This window comes from Eleutherodactylus coqui, chromosome 11 (genome assembly GCF_035609145.1).
Source record: "Eleutherodactylus coqui strain aEleCoq1 chromosome 11, aEleCoq1.hap1, whole genome shotgun sequence".
NCBI classification, from domain to species: domain Eukaryota; kingdom Metazoa; phylum Chordata; class Amphibia; order Anura; family Eleutherodactylidae; genus Eleutherodactylus; species Eleutherodactylus coqui.
Window position 1 is genome coordinate 115,877,661 of NC_089847.1, and position 22,416 is coordinate 115,900,076.

The 22,416-nt window shown below is 44.3% G+C and overlaps 1 protein-coding gene across 1 annotated transcript in view; it reads left to right on the forward strand.

Moving 5' to 3' along the window:
- Positions 1–22,416, forward strand: part of NUP160 (nucleoporin 160) — a 51,892-nt gene that overhangs the window by 18,214 nt on the left and 11,262 nt on the right. Inside the window, exons 14-30 of the mRNA XM_066583295.1 lie at positions 1,267–1,366; positions 1,819–1,984; positions 4,090–4,217; positions 4,457–4,617; positions 6,779–6,912; positions 9,377–9,450; positions 10,331–10,487; positions 12,698–12,767; positions 13,387–13,485; positions 13,816–13,935; positions 15,996–16,091; positions 17,503–17,597; positions 18,316–18,412; positions 18,482–18,587; positions 19,774–19,934; positions 21,092–21,152; positions 21,229–21,336. Coding sequence (XP_066439392.1) covers positions 1,267–1,366; positions 1,819–1,984; positions 4,090–4,217; positions 4,457–4,617; positions 6,779–6,912; positions 9,377–9,450; positions 10,331–10,487; positions 12,698–12,767; positions 13,387–13,485; positions 13,816–13,935; positions 15,996–16,091; positions 17,503–17,597; positions 18,316–18,412; positions 18,482–18,587; positions 19,774–19,934; positions 21,092–21,152; positions 21,229–21,336 — 1,933 coding nt within the window. The remainder of the gene's footprint in view (positions 1–1,266; positions 1,367–1,818; positions 1,985–4,089; positions 4,218–4,456; positions 4,618–6,778; positions 6,913–9,376; positions 9,451–10,330; positions 10,488–12,697; positions 12,768–13,386; positions 13,486–13,815; positions 13,936–15,995; positions 16,092–17,502; positions 17,598–18,315; positions 18,413–18,481; positions 18,588–19,773; positions 19,935–21,091; positions 21,153–21,228; positions 21,337–22,416) is intronic.

Sequence of the window (22,416 nt, forward strand, 5' to 3'; positions counted from 1 at the left end):
ACTTTAGATTTACCGTTCCTTTAAGCAAATCTTAGATTCTGTTCTGCCTCTAAAAACCTCGCTGAAATCCACAGCTGAGTCACAAACTTCCACCATGCATTTTGCCACAGAGGATGGAACAATACCTCTGCAGCGCCACCTATTGGATGGAAGCATTCAAGGGTTCATTGATTTGCAGGAAACAAGTCTTTATAACAATGATTGGGAATTGAAAACCAAGCCTCAAAACCAAGTCAGAAAACCATACACAGACAGCTGTTTTGGGGCGTTTGCCCCTCATCAGTGTGCAGTACTTTTCTGGCTTGGCTAGTGAAAGGCCTATAATGTGGGTTGGGAAGAATATCATCTCTAGGAGCGCACCAGCAAGGTGTTTGGAGTCACATAAGTGGTGAGTAAGGAGACTTATAAGGCCATGCATGCTCCCCTGGATTTAGCTCTGTCAATGGACAAAATTTGCACATGGATCCTTGTTAAGAAGGGGCTTATCACATGGAATCATATCGGAAATTCCGCAGCGTATTCTACCTGTTGACGGGGCTAAATCTACATGCTAATTGGCTGCAAAATCCGTTGCAGAAATTTGTGGCTTAGCTGTGGCTTTCTGCCATGGTTTTCAGAGGTGGAATCTGAGCTGAAAAATCTGCATTAGATTTTGCCATGTCAACTTACATTTAGGATGCATTGACACGTGGAGGAATCTTACCGAAATCTACATGTCTGACGCGGATTTGTGCTGGAATAGTTGCGGCTTTACAATGGCAAAATCGCCATTGCATATCTGCTGCAAATCCTCATCAGAATCCACGTGGTAGACATGCGTCATTTGGCACGGAATATTCCGCCATGTCTGAAGACACCCTTATGGCCCATTTACACGTAACGATGATTGCTCAAAAATCGTTCAGACGAATGAATTTGAGCGATAATCGTTACGTGTAAATGCAAAAAAATCGCTCACCTGTCCTTATCACTGACTTTGTCAGCAAAAAACTATCTCTGGATCGCGGCAGTGTAAACGTAGAAGGTGAAGCGCTGAGCGAGAAGCCTGCGAGGAGTCTTTCAGTGTAAACGCTCTGCCTCGGCACGAGTGCGAACAGCCTTAGCGGTGATGTCGGCGCTTGTGCAGTCGTTTAAACGACTGTCTGGCCATGTAAAAGGGCTATTAGGCGTTGGCGCCTTTATGGCAAGATGCCAACACTCTGATATGTGGGAGGCCGACCGTTATTAGAGGAACTGCAACTTTTTACCTTCCGTTTTCTCATCCAGGGATTTCTCTCGTTCTTGGCCCCTTGTTCCTTAATGGATCATCTGTACCTGCTACCAGCCAAGCATTTGCTCACCGAGGATGAAAGTGTTATCTCAGACGGTATGTCCACTAGTTTCCTCCAAAATGCTGATGAATGCACATTCTTTGCAGGCCTCATAGTGCATATACACTCTTCTTGTGTACAAAATGAGGGTTCTTTCTTTATGCCCCATGTTTGTGGTCGGCTCTCTTCACATCTGTGCATGTTGATTTCTGTTGCTCCACTTCGTGATAGGAGAGAAATTCTAAGACTCGTGGCTCTGAACGTTGACTGGCGGGCCCCATTGACTATATTCGGGTCCATCAAGTTGCTCTCGCGCTGCCCTGCATCTCACTGGACACAGCATGATGCTCTACCTTGTATGGGATTTGGACCGTATCTATGATAGAGGTTTCCAGCGAAGGCTCCGACTCGGATGTGGAGAGAGCCTTAACTGCTCTGTATTTTTTACTTTTTTGTGTGTTGTTCTTTTTCTATATGCTTCTTCATTTTTGTTTCCACTTTTGTGCAGATGTGGATCTGGCTAGTGACACCATCTACCTGATGCAGTGCTTACGTATGATTGGAGATAGCATAACCATAGATATGGCATATATGATTGAGAGGGCTTGCTGCCGTCAAGAACCCCCAGAGAAAGTTGCAGAACAAGTGTTGGAAGAATTAATTGCAAACGATGTGTAAGTGCCACTCCGACCTTCACTGTATTATTTTATTTATTTTTTTCATACTTTTGTGTATAATTTGTCAATCTGCCTCTAGATTTTTCCCTTTTAGTGATGCTGGTTTTTTTTTCCTTTCCTTTAAAGGGGTATTCCAGTTTCAGCAAGTTATTCATTATCCATAGCCTTTAACTCCTTAAGGAAATGACCCTTTTTTTTCCATTTTCGTATTTTTCCTCCCCCCTTTAAAAAAATCATAACTCCTTTAATTATCCATCGACGTCGCTGCATGAGGGCTTGTATTTTGCGGGACGAGTTGTATTTTTAATGGTACTATTTAATGTACTGAAAAACTTTAAAAAAAAATTCTAAGTAGAATGAAATAACAGAAAAAAAAGAAATTCTGCCATCTTTGAGTGCGTCTTGTTTCTATGCTGATAACTTTATTTTATGGGTCAGTACAATCACTACGATGCCAAACGTGTATAGTTTATTTATTTATTTATTTTTTTGCTGTACTTAATTTTTTTTCAAAGATATATAATTTTTTTAAATTATTTTCTGTCGCCGCCTTCTGACCGCAATAACCTTCTTAATTTTCCGTCAACGTAGTTGTGCAAGGGCTCATTTTGCGCGGGACGTCCTGTAGTTTCCGTTGGTACCATTTTTGAATACATATGACTTTGTGATTGCTTTTTATTCCATTTTTTTTTTTCTTGGAAACTGTGACCAAAAAAGCACAATTCGGGCATTTTTTATTTTTTTATTTAGTTTTTTTTACTGACTACATCCACCGTGCGGCCTAAATAATGTGCTACTTTGATAGAGCAGACTTTTACGGACGCAGCGATTCAAAATATGTTGTTTGTTTTATTACTTAGATTATTTTATTACAAATATGGCAAAAGGGTTTTCGTTTTTTTAACTTTTATTACTTTTTTATTTTTTTTAATAATTAGTAAAACTTTTTAAAACTTAATTTTACTTTTATTTTGGTCCCTAGAGGGAACAAGAACTTGCGATGCTTTGATCGCTTTTGCAGTATGATGAAATGCTATAGTAGTACGTTATACTGCGATCTGACAGGCATGCTTTCAAGCCTTTCAGAAGGCCCCTGGCTGCCATAACACCAGCATGGCAACCTACGATCTCATGACGGGGGGGGGGGGGGGGTGTGTATGGGACCCACGAACATTGTTCGGGGATTTAAATTCCGCTGTCAGCATTTAAAGGGTTAACAGCTCCAATGAGTGGCGCGTGTGCCAGCAGCTGCGATATATGGAGCAATATGGCCCCGCGATCCATATGATAGGGGGATAAGCTGATTGGTGTGGGTCTGACAATCCCGATATTACATCCTGGAATACTGCAGGCTGTGGCCATGCACACCTCTGCTCCATTTACTTCAGTCGAACTGCTGGAAATGGCAATGTTCAAGTGTTTGCAATCTCCGTTGGACCTACTAAAGTGAGTGGAGTAGAGGTGAACTCGCGCAGCCACAGCTGCCAGAACTTTGTGACGCTCCAGGACAAACTCTCAGGATTATTGCGGTTCCCAATGGTTGCACCCCCACTGATCGGCAAGTTATTCCCTATCCTGTGAATAAAGCAATGCTGAGATGGCACAGCCCCTTTAAGGCACGGGTATGATCAGTGAATCCAGCTCAGGGCTCTTGTTCAGGACTAGAAAAAGGGACTGCTGAAATAGCACAACGTATGTCCATGGGCAGTGTCTGGTATCACAGCAGCTCATCTGCAATGCCAGACGCAGCCCATAGAGAGATGTGGCGCTGTTTTTCGAAATACAGCAGACTCGTTATTTTTCTAGTCCTGGGCAACGCTATTAACCACTGATCTGTTTGTAGTCTGAAGCGCACACTAATGCTTTACACTGCAGCGTTACTTGCTTAGATTGGCTATTATGTAATATACAAGAAGGCTGATTATAGAGAGCTGATGTCTCGCAGCAAGCCCAGAATACTTAGAACTAAACTACCAGTAAGATGATTATCAGCCATCTGCCACACCTAGTATATACTAAGGGGAACGACCCCGGTAACGGGGGAGCCTGACGACCCACTATCTGGTGTGAAGTAAAATGAATTCCTTTTCTGCTCTTTACAGTGAAAACCTCATGGAGGATATCAACAATAAGCTGCAGGACATCAGAAATCCCCTGTCGGCCATTGCCAACTTGCTTCGAGAGATGGATTATGAGACCTCAATGGAAATGGACCAAACCGTGGAGCCTAGTAAGAGTTGTTTTTTTTCCTATACATGCTCAATAATTAGATGTTTCATTTGACAGTGATTGCAAAGTGTCGCACAATTTGTGTAATTGGAGGTGATTGTAATTGTGCGTTCTATGGCTGTTATGTAGATGTGTAAATCTCCATAGGTTTAGCCTTATAAGTATTGGGAAAGCTGCAATAAGTGTCAGAGTTTAGATTGGAAATGATCAGTATCCATTTATTTTGCATTCTAACTCTAGGTCAGCCTCTGAACGTGCGGATGAACCTCGCCAATCTCTATGGTAGTACCACAGCTGCTGGCATTGTGTGCCAGGCGGTCTGCAAGATCTCGCTCACACGGTTCATGATCTGCCGTGCCTTGCTCCTCCTGGAGCAGCACCTGCTAAGGATGGGAGATATGGTAAGTCAGACAGCCATCAGTGTGCATTTGTTAAAGGAGTCGTCCCATCTTGGACGTTTATGGTATATCCATAGAATTTGAGATGGTGGAAGTACTACCCCTTTTTACATACTGCTGTAAACTGATGTTTGCTGTATCAGTGAAGACTTCAGTTACAAGTTGGTCAGTCACTTGCTGGTACCCATTGCCACTTGTAATGTTATTTGGGATTATCAGATGGTTAGTATTATGATTTGCACAGTTTTGGTCTAACGAAATGTATATGATTTTGGAAAAAGTGCACATGGAAATGCTATGGACTTGACTCTGTGCCAGACTTTCTAGTCAAATTCAGGCAGAATTCTGGTGCACGTGTTGTGTGGCTTATTAAAGGGGATGTTACACTATAAAAAAATAAATTCAACAGCTGACCATGGCATTAAATAAAAACAAACCACACTCCTCTGTCTTCAGGCTTTGGCTGCCAGTAAGTATATCTATTGCAAGTCAGGTGACAACGTCCTCCAATTGGAGGCCGCAGCATCATTGTCCTGAACTCCTTGCATCGTGGCACCCATGATGTGAACGCTGATTCCAGGAGTTTGGATAATGTCATCTGACTTCCGTCGGACGTACATACCGGCTGCTGTAGCCGATCAGCTATGTCTTAGGGGGCTGAAGACAGGTGAGTATGGTCTCTTTTTATTTCATGCCATATCAGCTGTTTTGTTTTTTTGTTGTTTTTTTTTTGTTAAAGCAATTTAGACATTTCTCATCTGTTTCATTGGGGGAACACAGCTGAAGACTGTGGGTATAGCTATTACCACTATGAGGCAGACACTCAGCAGGAAGAGTGGTCACTCCTCCTACTAGCTATGCGCCTTCCGCAGGCAGCAAACTAACCAGTTTTAGCTTAGTGTCCGTAGGAGGTAGACCTCAATGTTTTGCAGGTTTCTATTCCACTCTCGTGGTAGCTAAGAAGGATGGCCGTTCTGGACCTGAAGATGTTGAATCAGTTTGTGAAAGTCCGAAATTTCCACATGGAGTTACTGAGATCCATCATTGCATCCATTGAACCGGAAGAGTTTTTGTCGATCATCAAGGATGCCTATCTTTATGTCTTCCGTCTGCCAGCGTTTTCTTCGCTTTGCCATGCAGTTCAATCACTATCAATTCACGACCATTCCATTGGGCTGTCAATAGGCCACCATAGTTTTTACATAGGTTCTGCCATCGGTAATAGCTCCCCCCACTCCAGGAGGATGGTGCCCATTCCCTATTTCGGGGGAGAGTTTCCACATCATTCTGAACATCCTGTCCAGGTTTGCATGGATCCTCAACCAAATCTTCTCTCTCGTCATCCCAGCGTCTGGACTTTCTGGATCTATTATTCGATACAGCTCAGGCCACTGTACTACCGTTATCAAAAAAACTACTTCTTCAGTAGCAGGTGTGCCCGCTGCAAACTCAGAATCCTGTGACCGTTCATCGCCACATGAGAATGTTGGGGCTAATGAACTCCTCCTTCGAGGCGATTCCTTTTGGCCAATTTCATGCTTGGTGTCTCCAGTAGGCCTTTTCTCTCCGAACATCTCTGAAGCTTCACCACTCCCTAATTTCGTAGCTGCATTCCCACTGATCCATCTGCGATGCTCCTTTCTCACACTCCAATGACAGGTGCTCGCCACAAATGCCAGTCTCTTTGTCTGGGGGTACTCTGCGAAATCTCACGGCGCAAGGAACTTGGACTAGAAAAGAAACTACAATAACAATAAATGCGTTAGAACTTCAGGACATTCTGCCATCGCTTGATCACTTTGCATCCCAAATCACAGGTCCCCCAGTTCCGGTCCAAGACGACAATTGTTTCCATATCCTACTTTGGCTGTTCCTGTTGCTTGCATGCAAATAGGTTAGCTTGGTGCCTGCAGGAAGGGTATGGTTAGTTCAAGGAGCTAACACTCTTTCTGTTCAGTGTCCGCCTCCTAGTGGCAGTAACTATACCGACAGTCTTCAGCTATGTGTTCCAGTGAATGAGACAAGAAAGAGATTTTACAGTACAAAAATCTTGTGAGATTCATTATCCAGCATGAGCTGCTGATAAATTTGGCGCATTTAGTCCTAAACTATCTGCATTTTACACAGTATTGGTAAATCTGTCACTGTATGTTTATCCTAACAGGCATTTGCTGGAGAAAATCAGCTCCTCCAATTACAGCTGGAGCATATACCTCGCACCGTTAACATGCTGCTGTCCTATTACGTCATCCGTTGGAGTAGTCAGTGTGTGGCCTCTGCGATCCCTCTGGATACACTGTGAGTTGGCCCAGATTACATTGCTGGTTTTTCTATAATGAAAGCTGCTCCTTTATAATGAATGCTTGGATTTTATATGTCATTACTGTAAGATGGAAAACGTTTCTCCTTCCCCTTGGATGGTCACGAATACTCAGTTGAAGTTTTAGGCCTCATGTCCACGGGGAAAATCAGGCCTGCTACGGATTCTCCGTGGAGAATCCTCAGCGGGTCCCACCTGCCCTGCGGACATGAGGCATAAAAATAAGAATTAACTCACCTCTTGCATGCTCCGGATCTTCCCTTAGCCGCGGCGTCATCTTCTCTGCGTCACGGCCGGATCTTCTTTCTTCGGCCCGACGGATGCGCCGGCCCGAAGAAAAAGGATCCGGCCGCGACGGAGAGAAGATGGAGCCACGGCGAAGGGAAGATCCGGAGCGGGTGAGTAAATTGCGATTTTTTTGTCTCCCGCGGATCCGGACGGCTTCCATAGGCCTCAATAGAAGCCTGCGGGAGCCATCCCCGCGGGAGACCCGCACGAAAATGGAGCATGGTCCAGATTTTTTCATGCTCCATTTTAAAAAAATCCCTTTTATTGACGATCCGCGGGTATTTATCTACCCGCGGGTGGTCAATGCATCCCTATGGGGTGCGGATCCACGTGCAGGAGAAGAGTTAAAATCCGCTGCGGATTTTAATTCTTCTTTTGCCCGTGGACATGAGGCCTTAGTTAGGCTTTGCTAACATCTGCGTTGGAGCCGGTTATGAGCCTCCACTGCAGATTTGTTATACTTTTATGAAATTCGTGTTGCATGAAGCACCAAAGTTACACCAAAGCAGAACGTGAGAATTATGATACCTTTGGAAAATACAATTAAAGCGACCCTCCACTCCAGAAACAAAAATGGCCACACCAGCTTCTCTGACTACCGGATGCACATTGTGCATCATTAGTCTAAGCCACTGTACACCTGCTTTGATTGAGCAGTGCCGGCCAGTCACAGACTACTGATGCATACTAATGCACAGACTGTATCAAGTAGTCAGAGAAGTGGTTCGGCCATCTTTGTTTCTCCTGGATCGGAGGGTCACTTTTAAGAGGTTGTCCAGATAAAAAGTTTTAAAATCAGATCCAAATGAGTGGAAATAATAAAACAAACTCTACTTGCCAATCTTTAGTCCCGGCAATCCAGCACTGCAGGCCCCTACAGGCTCTGACAGCGAAAGTTAGGCGACTGCTGCCTGTCAATCATCATGTTAAGATAACTTTTGCAGCAAGTTATCAGATTTGGGTTAAACTTTGATGCATCTCTAATCTGTGATTGTGATGTGGATCCATATCAAAATCTACTGTTGAAATTGCGTCCCATGTGGATGTATCCTAGGGCCGTGTTCTTTATTCGTGACATCACTTGCTGCTTTTTCTCCTACCTCCCACCCCTCTATTACATCATCACCTCCTACTTATGAGTATTAGGCTCTGTTTACATCTTGCTTTTATCTTAAGTTCGGCGTGCCAGCATGTCCATAGGTGCCTATACCAAACGACTATACTTTTGGCATATGCTGGGTCAGCAGGTCTTGGCATACCACTTTTAAAACTGTGTAGTAAAGGTAGTCTTCTAAGTTTTCTTGTACGAGGTAAATGGTGTAAAAAACTATCTTGCGGGTATACATCCCTTTTTTTTTTTTGTTACTTTTTTCATCAGCGGGAGTCAATATCCATGCCCTTACAGTGGCATCTTTGGTGCTTCTGAAGGAGGTATATACTCGAATATCGGGGAATTTTTTGATGGAGACCTCCAGTGGAAGGAAAAAGCGAGATTTCAATTGAGCCTTTCATATACTTCCTAAGGAGTGAATCCAATGTGTATTGGTAGTTTAGTTGTCCATACTTCATGATTGTTTCCTTCTAAGGCCTCATGGGCGCGGATCACGCGTGTGGGACACCCGCGTGGTTTTATTAATTCTGTTTTGCAAGTGAGTTCACCGAGTTAGGCCCAATGTCCATCCGTGCATCCGTAGGGCAGCTAGAAGCATGCGGATGGGATTCCTTCCTGGGGTGCGGGTCACACGCACGGGAAGAAATCGCAGCATGCTCCATTTTGCTGCAGGTCTCCCATACGGACAGCTCCCGCGGCTTCCATGGAAGCCGTCCGTACCCGTGACACAGCCGCAGCTGTTTTTGTGCTGTGCCGCGGATACACGGGAGAGCAAGAGTTTAAGAAAAGAAAGGCTGTGCATGGCTCATCGGCGCGGCACGCTGCCAGCATGCCAAGCACATTCGCCGACCGGAAGAAAGACGATCCGGCCTGAACTGAGTAGAGCCCCGCAGCGTCCGGAGAGTAGATTGTATTTTCCCTCTCCATGGCTGCAGGCACGCACGGATTTCACTGCGGGATTCAGCAGTAAAGTCCATGCATGCAAATGCACATGAGGCCTTATGCAGTTACCAGCTTTATTTAGTAACTTTTTTTGTTTGCAGGGATTCCAATCTGCAGCATCTGTCAGTCCTGGAGCTGTCGGATTCAAAGACCTGCACGCCAGTAAACAAATACAGTAAGCATGTGTGTCCGCCTGGCTGAAAATGACTATATACCTTCTAAACGCACTTAGAATATCCAGCATTACTGTACTATGTCTCATTTAAATGGTCACTGCACTTTAAGACAACTTGTGCCCTCTTAATAGCAGGGCCGACTATATAACTTTGCAGCCGTGCCCCTCTGACTCCAGCGTTGTCTCTTTTCCCTCTACTCCCTCCCATTTCCCCATAAAGGCTTTTCTTCTTTTCAGTCCCCATAGCTGTGAACGTGTCAGGTGGGTGGTCCGCACTGTCAATGGGTGATGTCACATTTGATTGACAGTGAGAAGTAGGATCGCCCAGTTCACACCCACATTTATAAGAAGTCCATACAAGTAAATGGGAGGGAACAGAGTAAAAATAGAGACTTTGCTGGAGTCCGAGGCCATGGCTGCAAAGCTTTGCAGGCAACTCCTTCTAAGGACATGACAGGTCCTCTGTAATAGGATAGTCAATGTGATAACTAGTACAAATCATTTTAGTCACCTAAAATTACATTTTTGCACTGAAAAATGACTATAAATTGTTGGCCACTAGGGGTCTCTCTTCCTCCTAATTCTCTGCCCACTGGTCGTCAAGTGACATCAGTCTCTAGTAAAAGAAATGACAACTGAGCGCTAGATATACAGGGGAGAGATGACTTGTGCTGCCCAGAGAAGTCTATAGAGAGGAGGGGCAGAATAACTCGCACAGACGTGATGCCAAAGAGGACAGAACGTTGCTGTTATGGCCCACGGAGAGAAATACTGGTGAAAAGTGCAGGATACAAGTCATATAATGCTGCTACAACTCAGCAGCTTATTCTGAAAAGTCACCTTATAACGCAGGTACGCTTTAACCCTTTCTTTTCTGCAGCATCCGGACCTCAGACCATTGTGGAGTTATTCTTCCAGGATGTGGCCAGAAAACGCTTATCCCAAATCTTTGCTCGGTATGGAGCTGCCCAAACACCCAGTCCCCTGAGCTGGACCCAGCTGATAACGGACATCACCATTTACCTGCTCCAGCATCTGTATCCTTACTAATTCTGACTGTCCGAGGGGTCCTCCCTAGATGACAGCTTTGTGTTACTTGGTGTGGCTGTTACAATCTTGTGTGCAAATCCACTGCGTGAAAAGAATTTCATGTTCATTTCGCTTTTCCTGCCGGGGAATTGAGAGGCTTATTTACTTATGTTCCCATTCTGGACACTTATCTACGGGATAGGTGATAAATGTCTGATGTCTGGGACTGCCGCTAATCACTAGAACAGGGGTCCGAGTCCCCCCCGGGCCGCCTTATTGCACAACCACAGGGAGCAGGAGTTATAGGTAAAGTGTGAAATGCAGGCATTGCATAGAATACCTAGGTATTTTATAGGATGTCTTAAGCCCCATTTACACACAAAGATGATCGTTCAAAATTTGTTCTAAAGATAGCTTGAGTGACCGCTTGAGCGATCATTTTGCATAAACTACTAATGGGCACTAATGCCCAATAGTAGCTTATTAGCTTCATTTACATGTAAATGAGGCTCCCTTCCGTGCATGCAGATAACAGCAGGTGGTCTGTTATCTGCATACAGCTTCTTTGTTCTCCCGCGGGACAGCAGCTGAAAACAATGTTATCAGCGCTCCCGTAGAGTGAATCACAGTGTGCAGCCCTGCTATCAGCTGGCCGGCCAAACAATTGTTTTTATGCTGAACCAAAAATCATTGCTAGGCAGAGAAGAAAACGATGGTAGCATTTACATGCAACGATTATCGCTCAAAAGACATCGTTTGAACGAATTTTGAGCAATAATCGTTGTGTGTAAATGGGGCTTTGCATGTTTTAGAGTAAGTGTGAAATAACATTTCATCTTGACATTATATATATTACAGTCAGTGTGTGAAGTGAGTCATTGTATAGAATGCCTAGGCAATCTGCAGAATGCCAAAAATGGGATGCTAAAGTATGAAATGATGAATATTTCACACATTTTCCAGACATTCTATGCAATTCTAAGAGCCGAACTAGCGAAGTATAAAATACTATCCCCAGCAGTGGACTTGGGCCCCTCTCTCTCCTGGCAACCCATTTTTTTCCCCAAACCAAAAAATATTTCACCCATCAACCCCTATCATCACCATCCTATGTCCCACAGTCAACCCCCATTGTCTTCAAATATTCCACAATCCAGCCCCCATCCTCCTCCAATATGTACTACTACAGTCCTGCAGTCAGTCATCACTGACAGAACCACCCTGGGCCCCCTGCAGTCTCTTCACTCCTCCACTGCAATCATGCTTACACAACTCCGGAGACCACAGCAGTGCTTGCAGGTAGGCTGTACAGGTCTGTCTCTCCATCTGTCAGCATGACCCAGCTACCAATTGGTGTTGGGACATGGAGTCTTCTTTGGCTCCCCTCACTTGGTTCCCTATGTGCTGCCACCTATCTGCCAACACGGGGATCTTTTTTTTGGGGGGGGGGGGCGGTTTCTCCTCTGCTCCTGGGGCTTGTTAGGACAGGAGAAGTCACGACTATCTAGCTTGCCACCTTTCCCCGGTGGCCACTTTGTCTTCACTCAGCGATGCTTGTTCTTGTGTAAAAGCTCAGGAACGATTACCATTGGGACAACTTGTCGGGCATCTGCGTCTAACATGTCACCCTGTGTATAAGGGCACAATATGTACGGGAAGTGTATAGCATATTTATGGTAAATATGTTACAGGCAAAGCGTGAAATGCAGGCATTGCATGAAAATGAAATTACTTTATTTCATACTTTACCTAAAACTTGTTAGCTGTTCTGTACAATGTCTGCATTAAACATTTTGCCTGTAACAGAGTTATGCCGAGCGATGGTCCCGCACACACCGCCGCTCCATTCAGTGTCTATGGGGCTGTTCTAAATGGCTGACTGAAGTATTTGGCCGTTTTCGTCAGCCCCGTATGCATTGAACAGAGTGTCACCGCTCGTTCTTGACCACCGTGTTCACTCTTCACTATGATGTAGATGATGTCCTTCCTTACGCTGAGGACAGATTGCTGTTGATAGATCCAGACTGTCCCGTACTGTACCCCATCGTGGACTGCAAGTCTTGCGTGTTAGATGTGTCCCCTCATTTGTCAGTCTTAGAGGTCACTTAGTGGACACTGTTGGTGACTTCTGGTCCTACAGTCACTTGTAGTCTTACTATTGATTTATGCCTTGGCCATTGTGAACTAATATTGCTCCTTGACCATATCAAACCAATAGTTGGCCTGGGAATCCCGACTTCCTTTTTCCACAGTGTTTAATGAGAAGCTGCCAGTATACCCAACTGCAGGTAGGTTCCAGTCCTCTAAAAAGTACCCGCTAAGGTCTTTGTGTATGTAAATGACTGGTGATCGCTTGTTATAGCAGCCACATAGGTGGCGCATTCTTTTCTATGGTGGTCAACTTCTATTGGAAGCCTTTACTGGACATAATGTCCCAGTATAACTGGTTATAAAATATACTTTATACCAGTTTTAAAGAGAACCTGTCATGTCTTCCTGCCAGCGGAGACGGCTACATAACTTTGCAGCCGTGACCCTGCTATTGCAGTCTTACTTTTGTTCAGTCGCCCTCGTTCCCCCATATGGGCTGTCCTTAGATTCGGCTTCTGGTGCTTTCAATGTGTCAAGTGGGTGGTCCCCACCGTTCACGGTCCATCAAATTAGACATCACTCATTAACAGTGGCGACGACCAACTTGACAGATTCTAAATGCCAGCAGCCCGATCCAAGGAACGGAGGTGAATACGAACAAAAGATAAGCTTTGATAGCATGATCACGGCTGCAGTGTTATGCAGCTGGCCCCGCTGACTTTGAGGACATGACAGGTATTCTTCAAACAGCCCTGTCACTATCGCTCCTGGGGTTGTAAGTATACCTTGTGATGTCTCCTGTTCTTACATTCACAGGAGTATGTGTGTCTTCTTCAGCCGTGGTGTCAAGTCAGTGCCGGCTCTTGTCTCTTTATGTTGGGACAGTGTTACCTGGTCACTGGTGAGGGGCACAAGGTAAGTTGACTGCAGTTACACAGATGCCAAAATATAGCGCTGCCATTGCTGGGGCGCAGAATTGCCCTCATATTTCTGTTCACTTAGTTGGTTTATTGCACAAACCCAAATGAACTTATGGATAAGAGTAACACCCCCATTCTCGTATACAAGGGATTAGCGGGGGTTAATAAAACAGTGGCCATATCCTTTCAGAGCTTTGCAGCTCACTTTCTTTTAAGCCATGGATTAGGATGGGGAGCGGAGCACTTCCTGCAGAATTATCTCGGGTATAATGTGATTCTGGAGACTCTCTCCTGGTACCGTATTGACTTCTCTTTATATCTCCAGGCTCTAGACTGCTTCAGCAAGGCGGCTAATGAGGTGGAGCGCGAAGACTTCCTGGAGAAATTGATTCATGTGGAGGAAGAGGACTCTGCTTGTTCTGCCCGTCTTCAGTATTATAACAAAGTAAGATATTTTCCATTGTTGGACACGAGGAGTGCTGGGAGTACGGCAAATAGTTGTCAGCCTTCAGTGCCATATTTCCATGCTGGAAGTAACCCAGCTGTAGCTAGTGACGGCATATCGCTAGGCTGGTCGATGATGGTCCGGTTACTTGGACCCCAACCATTTGCTAGGAATGAAGTTGGCTGAGTTACACATCACCCGGATGGGAGGTGCTGAAGCTTCTCAATTCTCGCGATCAGTGGGAATCCACAGCAATCAGTAAGGCCGGTTTCACATGACCGAGAATCTCGCATGCATTTGGTGCTTTGCAATAGGCACAAAACTCGTGCAAATATGAAGCCCATTCTCTTGAATGAAGTCATATACATGAGCTATGTGGGGAAAAATCACGGCATGTCCTAACTTTTCACGTTCCTCAGAATGCATCGTCTTCAATGGGACAGTAAAAGACATTGTACGCCGTGCGATGTGCGATGCAAGGTTTCCCATTGAAACACTTGCTGATCCTCTAACGCGCCTGCAACACGCCGGAGGTTCGCTACTTCACAGAATTAAAGGGATTCCGTTTTGTCTGAAAAAGGCTAGTATGTGCCTAAAAACGCATGTTAGTGAGCGCGATATCGGGCCGAGTTTCTCTCCCCGATATCACGGTTGCCTGTGTTTAGGTAGTCTGAGTGAGTTATTCCCAGTCATATGTTATCACTTGCCAGAGCTGGAATACCCCTTAAACATTGTATTGCACGTCACGCCACTAGGATACTCTTCACTAAAAATGGCTGTGTCCTGCTCTGTAGATAATAGATAAGTAACCGAAGTTTAAATACAGAATTCCCAACGTAGACATAGCCTCCTTCTTAAAGGAGTAATGAGGTTAAAATACAAGGCTGCAAAAGTCTTAAAACTCACAGAAAAAACCTTCCTCACCTGTCGCCTGCCCCAGGATCCAGTGCTTGCTGTTCCCCATAGGTCTCTGTTTAATTGCGGCCAACATTTCACGTTTCGTACTGTTGGTGACCATTGCAGCCGGTCATTAGCCGCAGTGTTCCTGTGTCATATTCCTGGCATCTTGGTGATGGCACTACCATAGAATGGGCAAGTGACTGCTGTGGTCACTGATTAGCTGTGGAGGTCACATGGTGTCCTTATGGGCTGCAAAGACTTCAGCGCTTGATCACTCAGGCAAATTTTTTTCTACACGGAGAGGCTTATTTACTTAGACTGGTGTTTCATACACTGGTCGAAATAAAGCTGGTGCCTGGCTGCGAGCGACAAATATATGAAGAGGCACAAGCTTCGTAATACATGTTTCTCATCTGGCGACCCCTACATGTACTAGGTAATAGAGGAGGTTTTTAATGTAATCTATGCCAGTTTCTGGCATAGATTATAGTAAAAGTGATGGTCAGCGTGTGACCTCCACCCTAAAGTCAGGCCACGGCCACTTTTTCAAAATGTGGCAGCTGATGTGAACATGCTCAAAGTCTCAGTTTTGATGCTTGCACCAAAATTGCAGCTTTAAGACACTAGAATGCTGGCATCCTGGGCTTCCTAAATACGCCCCAATGTGTTTTCGCACACGCAATGAAGTGAAGGAGTTTGCTCAATGGACCGAGCGCCGCCTTTGTGGGCAGACTCGGCACCCCTGTACCATGAGCCCATAATGTTAGTCTATGGAGCTCGTAGGACGTAACAAGTTATTTTATTCCTCCTGCACTGATTAATAGAGTATAATAGTATTGATCAACTGGGTTGCTTAGCAACAATTCTAGGGGCTTCCTGGATTGAACATTGATGGCCTACCTTTAGGATAAACTGTCATTGTGTTATTTTCTGTGACTCTCAGCGCCAGGATGGATATTAATCACTTGCTGTATTGAAGCATAGGCCCAACTTTTCTAAAGTCCTAAAGTAAATTCCTTCCTCACTTGCGATTCCTACATTGTCTCAGCTGTTCTCCTCATTCACTTGCGATTCCTACATTGTCTCAGCTGTTCTCCTCATTCACTTACATACTTGTATTCTGCTTCTGGTGTCTCAATGATTCTGGCTTTTAATTTTAGGTTTTGCGTCTTCTCGAAGGAGCAGGTTTGCCAGAACTGGTCATTGATTTAGCCACATTGGCTCTTACAGAGGCTGCGGATGACTTGAAAAGTCAGGTAGTACGATCTGATGTCATATTTGTTTCTTTAACCCCTTGAAGATCTGACCTTTTCTGTTTTTCACTTTCCTTTTTTACATTCTTGCCTTTGGAGATCCATCTTTTTTTGTATTTTTACATCGACTTTTTCATAGGAGGGACCATAAAATATATTGTATAGATTTTTTTTTTAAATGTTTAAGTGGGTTGAAATAGAAAAACCTATAATTATGCCGTTGTTTCTTGCGTTTTGTTTTTACGGTATATATGTTGTGGTAAAATGGACATGTTCACGTAATTCTGCGGCTCTCTACACTTCTGGGGATGGCAACTTTTCATGTATATTTTTGTGCGTTATTGCTTCTAAAAAAGAAACCATTAAAATGTAATTTTTGTCACCGTATTTGGAGACCCTTAACATTTTAATTCTTCCACCTATGAGGTTGTTTTCTTGCTTTGGGGCGCTGTAGTTTTTATTGGTACCATTTTTTTGGGATGATATTCCTTTTGATCACTTTTGTATCCATCTGGGGGGGGGGTAGTAGAATTCTCTTTGCAGGATAGATAATGTGATACTTTAATAGTTCTGTCTTTTTTACGTATGCATTGATACAAACTGTTTCTTTTTCTTTGATTTGTTTTTAGCGTGGTTACTGGGGCATTTTATTTTTTTACTTTTTTGTTATTTTTTTTATACTTAAAAGTAAGTCTTTAATAAAAGTGTTTTTTTTTTTGTTTTTTTAAACTTTTAACTTCCCATAGAAGACTTAAATATGTGATCTCTTGCAGTACATCAATATGGCAGTATATTGTACTTTTACTGACAGCCTATTAAGGCCTCATGTGCACGGGCGGATCGGCGCACACAGCGGAATCCGACCCTACCTGCGGCCAAGGACACTGCTGGTCTTCTATCATCATCACTGCGGATGTGTGCAGAAGTGGCGGCCGTCACACATGCGCAGTAGAGTTTGTTTTTCTCCCTTCAAACTCCTGCTTTCCCGCAGAATCCGCGGCCCATTCACAATGTCAATTGCGGAAGGGCCAGGGATCGGATGGCTTCCCTTGACTTCAATGGATCCGCACTGAAACGGAGCGTGCTGCGATTTGTTTTCCAGACCAAAAGATCTGCAAATGAAGTCTGCATGCTTTTAACCTAGCTCTGGACGCCCATGTTTCCCTATGGGCGGCTTGATTTGCAGATCTTCCGCTCAGGTGTCCCGCGCAGATTCCACAAATCAAACTCACCCGTGGACATTGGGCGTAAGTCCTATTACAGGCTTAAGAGACTAAAATACATGGCAAGCCTGGGAAGCTTCAATAGGCCCCAGGCTGCATGGCAACGCATCACCAACCTTGTGATTGATATATAGTTCCTCCTTTTTTTTTCTTTCTTGTAAGTAATCAGATAATTTTATATTTCTCATTAGGCGACTTTGCGGACTCGTATCTTTAAATATTACTTGGATTTGGGACACAACAGCCAAGCTTATGATGCGCTCACACTTATTCCAGATCATAGCAGGTAGGGTGAAAGATCTTTAGATACTGGAGCATGTTAAAGATTCTCCATAGGTCAGAAGATACTGAATAGGAAATAATAAAGTTGCGCGCAGTTGATGCACTAATTTATTTAGCATGGAAAATCTTCAGGGTGGCGAGAACAATCTTATGTGGGGGATTTACAAATCGGCCACAGAAGTGGCATAGAAAATGTTTTACATCTGCTAGAGATGTCTGTTCATAAATTTGGGCTGGGTTCACACTGGGCGGAAACTCGGTGGAAATCTCTGTGTTTGGCTGCAGCGAAAAACCGCAAGATTTCCGCCGGCAAAGCGTTGCTTTAAAACCCGCGGCACTTAGCTGCGGGTTTTGAAGCGGCTTGGCGGCACACTTCTCCGCTGCGGCCGGCGCTCCCATAGAGGAGAGCACGGCCGCAAAGAAAAGACAAAACGCCGGCTTCTGCTGGCTTTGCCGCAACAGATTCGCCGTCCCGCGTGGACGAGATTTCTGAGAAATCTCGTCCACATGGCTGGCTAACCCCGGGATTAGCGGCCGCAGGCGGATTTACCGTGGCGAAATTCCGGATGGAATTTCCACAGCAAATCCGCCCTGTGTGAACCCAGCCTTATACTGCTTACACTGCAGATTGTCGGTGCTTCTCACCTGTAATCACTTTGCTCATTTTTTTTCCATGATTACTAATTTCTTTCTACTAATGATCCTGCTCCTCTCCTCTGCAGGCAGCTGGATTGTTTGCGGCAGCTGGTTATAATCCTCTGTGAACGTTCACAGCTCCAAGATCTTGTTAACTTTCCTTATGTGAATTTACAAAGTGAGGTAAGTGTGGTGCCTGCCGGAATTATTCGGTAAGTTGATTTGCATATGTAACAGTTTTGCCTTTTTCAGGTTGTTAATATCATTGAAGCTCGGGCGCGTGCCGTTGATCTGATGACCCATAATTACTATGAGCTCCTCTATGCTTTCCATATCCATCGGCACAATTATCGCAAAGGTAACCCCCTCTGTTTTTTTTCTCTTTAAAGTGAGGCCGTGTCCACATAAATACTTGTATTCCACATGCTGCAGCACCTGGAATTGAAACTCTTATGTGCAGTTCCTCTGCCATATTTCCGGGAAAAATAATAGAATTGACAACTATATATTGCCTTTCTCAAATTTAGCAATTGTTAACATGACTGTTTACAGCATTGTAGTACATTGCAGTTAAAGGGGTTATCCCACTTGTTGCTGCTTTGCTGCAGGAAGTTGGTAGCTCTGCACATTGTGCAGTGGCCTGGATTGGTACTGCAGCCTGAGTCCTATTTACTTCAATAGCCTGCAGTACCAACCCAGAGCACTTGCGCAATGTATGGCGCTAACTGCTTCCTGCAGCAAAACAGCTAGAAGTGGGACAAACTCTTTGAGTTAACATTTGCTACATCTATACTTCATCCAAAAGTGAAGGGCAGACATCTTCTTTTACTAAAGCTTATGCTATGCCTTTGTAATATTAGTTCTTTATTCAGATTTTGTGTTAGAGTAAATTCATAGGTGTCTGGTACTTCATTCCTGAACAGAACTACCTAGTTAGAGCTCATTCACATTCATTCTTCTGGTTTCCTGCTCTGGTATGGGACCGGAAAATCGTCACCCAGTATCTGAACGCAGCTGTCGTATGACAGAACCCAATGGACACCACTGATTATAATGAGGTCCGAGCTTCCCACGGTTTACAGGACAAAGTAGCGCAGCATGCTGCAATATTTCACTTTTTTTTTTTTTTAAAACAGAATTTCATGGCGGAGGTTCAAAACCGAACCTCCACTGCTGACGTGATCGACCCTTATCTGGAATAAGTATCTGGAGTATTTAGAGTGTTACAGAAATTCACAGATTACAAAAAATATGTACAGTCACCTTTTTGTATTGAAACGGCTTTATTTTGGGCTGACGTCATTGACCAGTATAAGTCGGGGAGCGTCTTTTGACAACACATTCCATTTCTTTACTTCTATGTATGTTTGATGAACCAGACAGGAAGCAATCATTAAGGGGTTTCACGTTGGTTGAAGCCTGAGTTACTTCATGTCTTCAGTTAGAGGGGTTCAGTGATCCCTCATCTATGCTTTTTCTAAGTGCTCTGTAGTAATAATTATTTTATTGTATTGGTAATTACATCATTGTCTTTACCTCTTCAGCCGGCACCGTGATGTTTGAATATGGGATGCGTCTTGGCAGAGAAGTCCGAACCCTTGTAGGTCTTCAGAAGCAAGTTAATGCGTACCTGGCGTGTCTGAACTGTCTGCGGCTTATCCGCCCTGAATATGCCTGGATTGTGCAACCTGCACCCGGAGCTGTGGTACGGCTCTACATCATTCTCTACTATTTAAAGTGATTCATTCATCACTTTTGAGCCCCCTAAACTATTTTACATGGCTCAAAGGTCAGCGAACGGGGAGTCTGGGGAGCGGTGTTTCATACACGCCAGTTACCCTGCAAAGATTGCGCATGGGAGATGCACGCGCAGTAGGGGTCAAACTGCTGGCGCACGCTCCATGGTCTCTGGTCCCTGACCTTTGAGCCCTGTCATGTAGTTTTAGGGGCTCAAAGGTGATAAGTGTGACTTTTAAAGGGGTTGTCGTATGGATGAATATTAATTTATGCCGTTAGATCGCAAAAAAACATACGTTTTCATTTGGAATCCTTGAAATGAAAAGGTTCCTGTGTGTAACTAGCTGCATAAAAACCGAACGTTCCACCTAGTGTGCCCAGTGCCAGCGGTTACACCTGCTGCTTCTTACCAGCAATGGACATATTAGATGGACTCTCCCTTGATTGCAAATGTCTAGGGAAAGAAGAGTTTGGGATGTGTGAATTTCAACATGACAAACCCCACCGGAAGTGTCTGGTAGCAGTATACAAATGCACTGCGGAGATTAGGTAGTCTGGAGATTGTGTCGGCTATCTTGCATAGCTGGTAACAGGACCAAAAGCAATAGTTCAGATTGGCATCAGCAGAGAAGACTAATGGCAGCCAGTAGAACTGTTCCCTCTCGTCCAAGGACAAAATTATGTCCCAAAACCTGAAGATCGGGTTCAGCTTGGCAGCCTCAGCCTGCACAACTGCAGTTATTCATCAGCTCTCCTTAAAGTATATCTTGGAAAATGGCACAAAGATACAGAAGTGATGCTATATTTTAATGTAGATACGGGCATACTGCATAGGGTGTAAGCCAACAAGGCTCCATCATTCACACCGAATGTTTGGATGAAGGCTGATGTAAAGAACAACTCTTGTCATTTTATAAATGGGTGCCCCAAAATGCTAAGCTTTTCAGCTTGAATGGCTTAAATATCTTGTGGGACTTTACAAAGCATCCTTTACATCGGCAGCAGGAAAGATTTGGGGGTTCAGAAAATGCACTGGTAGATTAGTTCTTTTTTTTTTTTACATAAAGGAATATTAAGTCCTTTTTTAAAAAACAGGTTTTCATTTTTTTCCTTTTTCATTTCAAGTGTGAGCGTTCAGGAACGTCGCCGAAACGCAATCATGAAGGGGAATCTGTGCCCATTCCCAGTAAGTGTATTCTTCATCTTTATACCCTCTTTTGGCCCTCTCACTGTATCACTGATAGCTGTTCTTCATTTACCAGGTGGATGTCAGGTGGAGATTTTGGAGCTTCGGGATTTGGAGAAGGAATACATCCTGTCCCACTCGCGATTGACCATGGCTAAGCATAACAATGCAGCAGCAGTAACCGGTATGAATCTTATTGATGCTGAGACATCAGAAATGCAATGAAAAATACTGCAAAGTTATAATGACTTTGAAATATGTTTGGTCTTGTATGCAGCTGAATATGGCTGTAAGAGTGCAGGTCCAATATGGCTGAACCATTGGCGGCTGGACCGTAGTTTTCTGTTACAGTCTGTGGACACACTGGTGCAAGACTCTACAAATTTTTACCCTTAAAAGCTGTTTACACATAAAGACAATCTCCTCTCCAGTGCTCTATTATATGCCTTAAAGGGGTGTGCGACCCACTCGAGATCTCCCCTCCATCCCTGCTATGAGCTAAAATGCAGAGCATCTCGTTCTCTGACAGTCCTGGCCCATCCATACATTATATGTTTAGCCTGTCGGAGAGAAGACTTGACTCCTTAGCATTACAGATGCGCTGGAACCATAGTTGTTCTTTAACCCTTTCCAATCCACTGTCTGACGTCTAAAGACATTATGACTCCGATGTTGGAAGACATCAGTCAGGGTTCTCTTACTGTATATTGCCAGCCTCTCTGCTGTCGGAGCCTATCCAACGTGTCACCTCATGCAGTACTGGCTTTAGCCAGCATATAGCGCCGTTGTATAACGGCAGAAAAAGAGTAAGCCACCTTGGAAAACCAGGATACAAATTGGATTGGAAAGGGTTAATGGCATCTTTAGGGTACTTTTACACGGGCAGATAGTTGCCTAAATAATCGCTAGAATGAGCGATTACGGCAACTGCCGGCTCGAATCAACACGGCACCCGACGGTACTGAGCAAGAAGTCGCTCAGTAGTCGATAGTTGTTCCATTTCAGTGAAACAGAATGACTAGTGAACGACTTCTCACTCAGTATAAACAGGCAGTCGCTCATCTTTGAACGACTGCCTGTTTGCAGTAAATGGAGGCGATGGGCTGGTAGACCTCTCCGGTGCGCTCCACCTCCATTTACTGACTATTTCTCGTTTTGTGAAAGCTCAAGAACGATAGTCGTCCCATCTAAAACCACTTTTACATGGAGTAACTATCGTTCAGATAGTCGCTCAGAAAAGTTGTTGAAGTGTATGACCGACAGT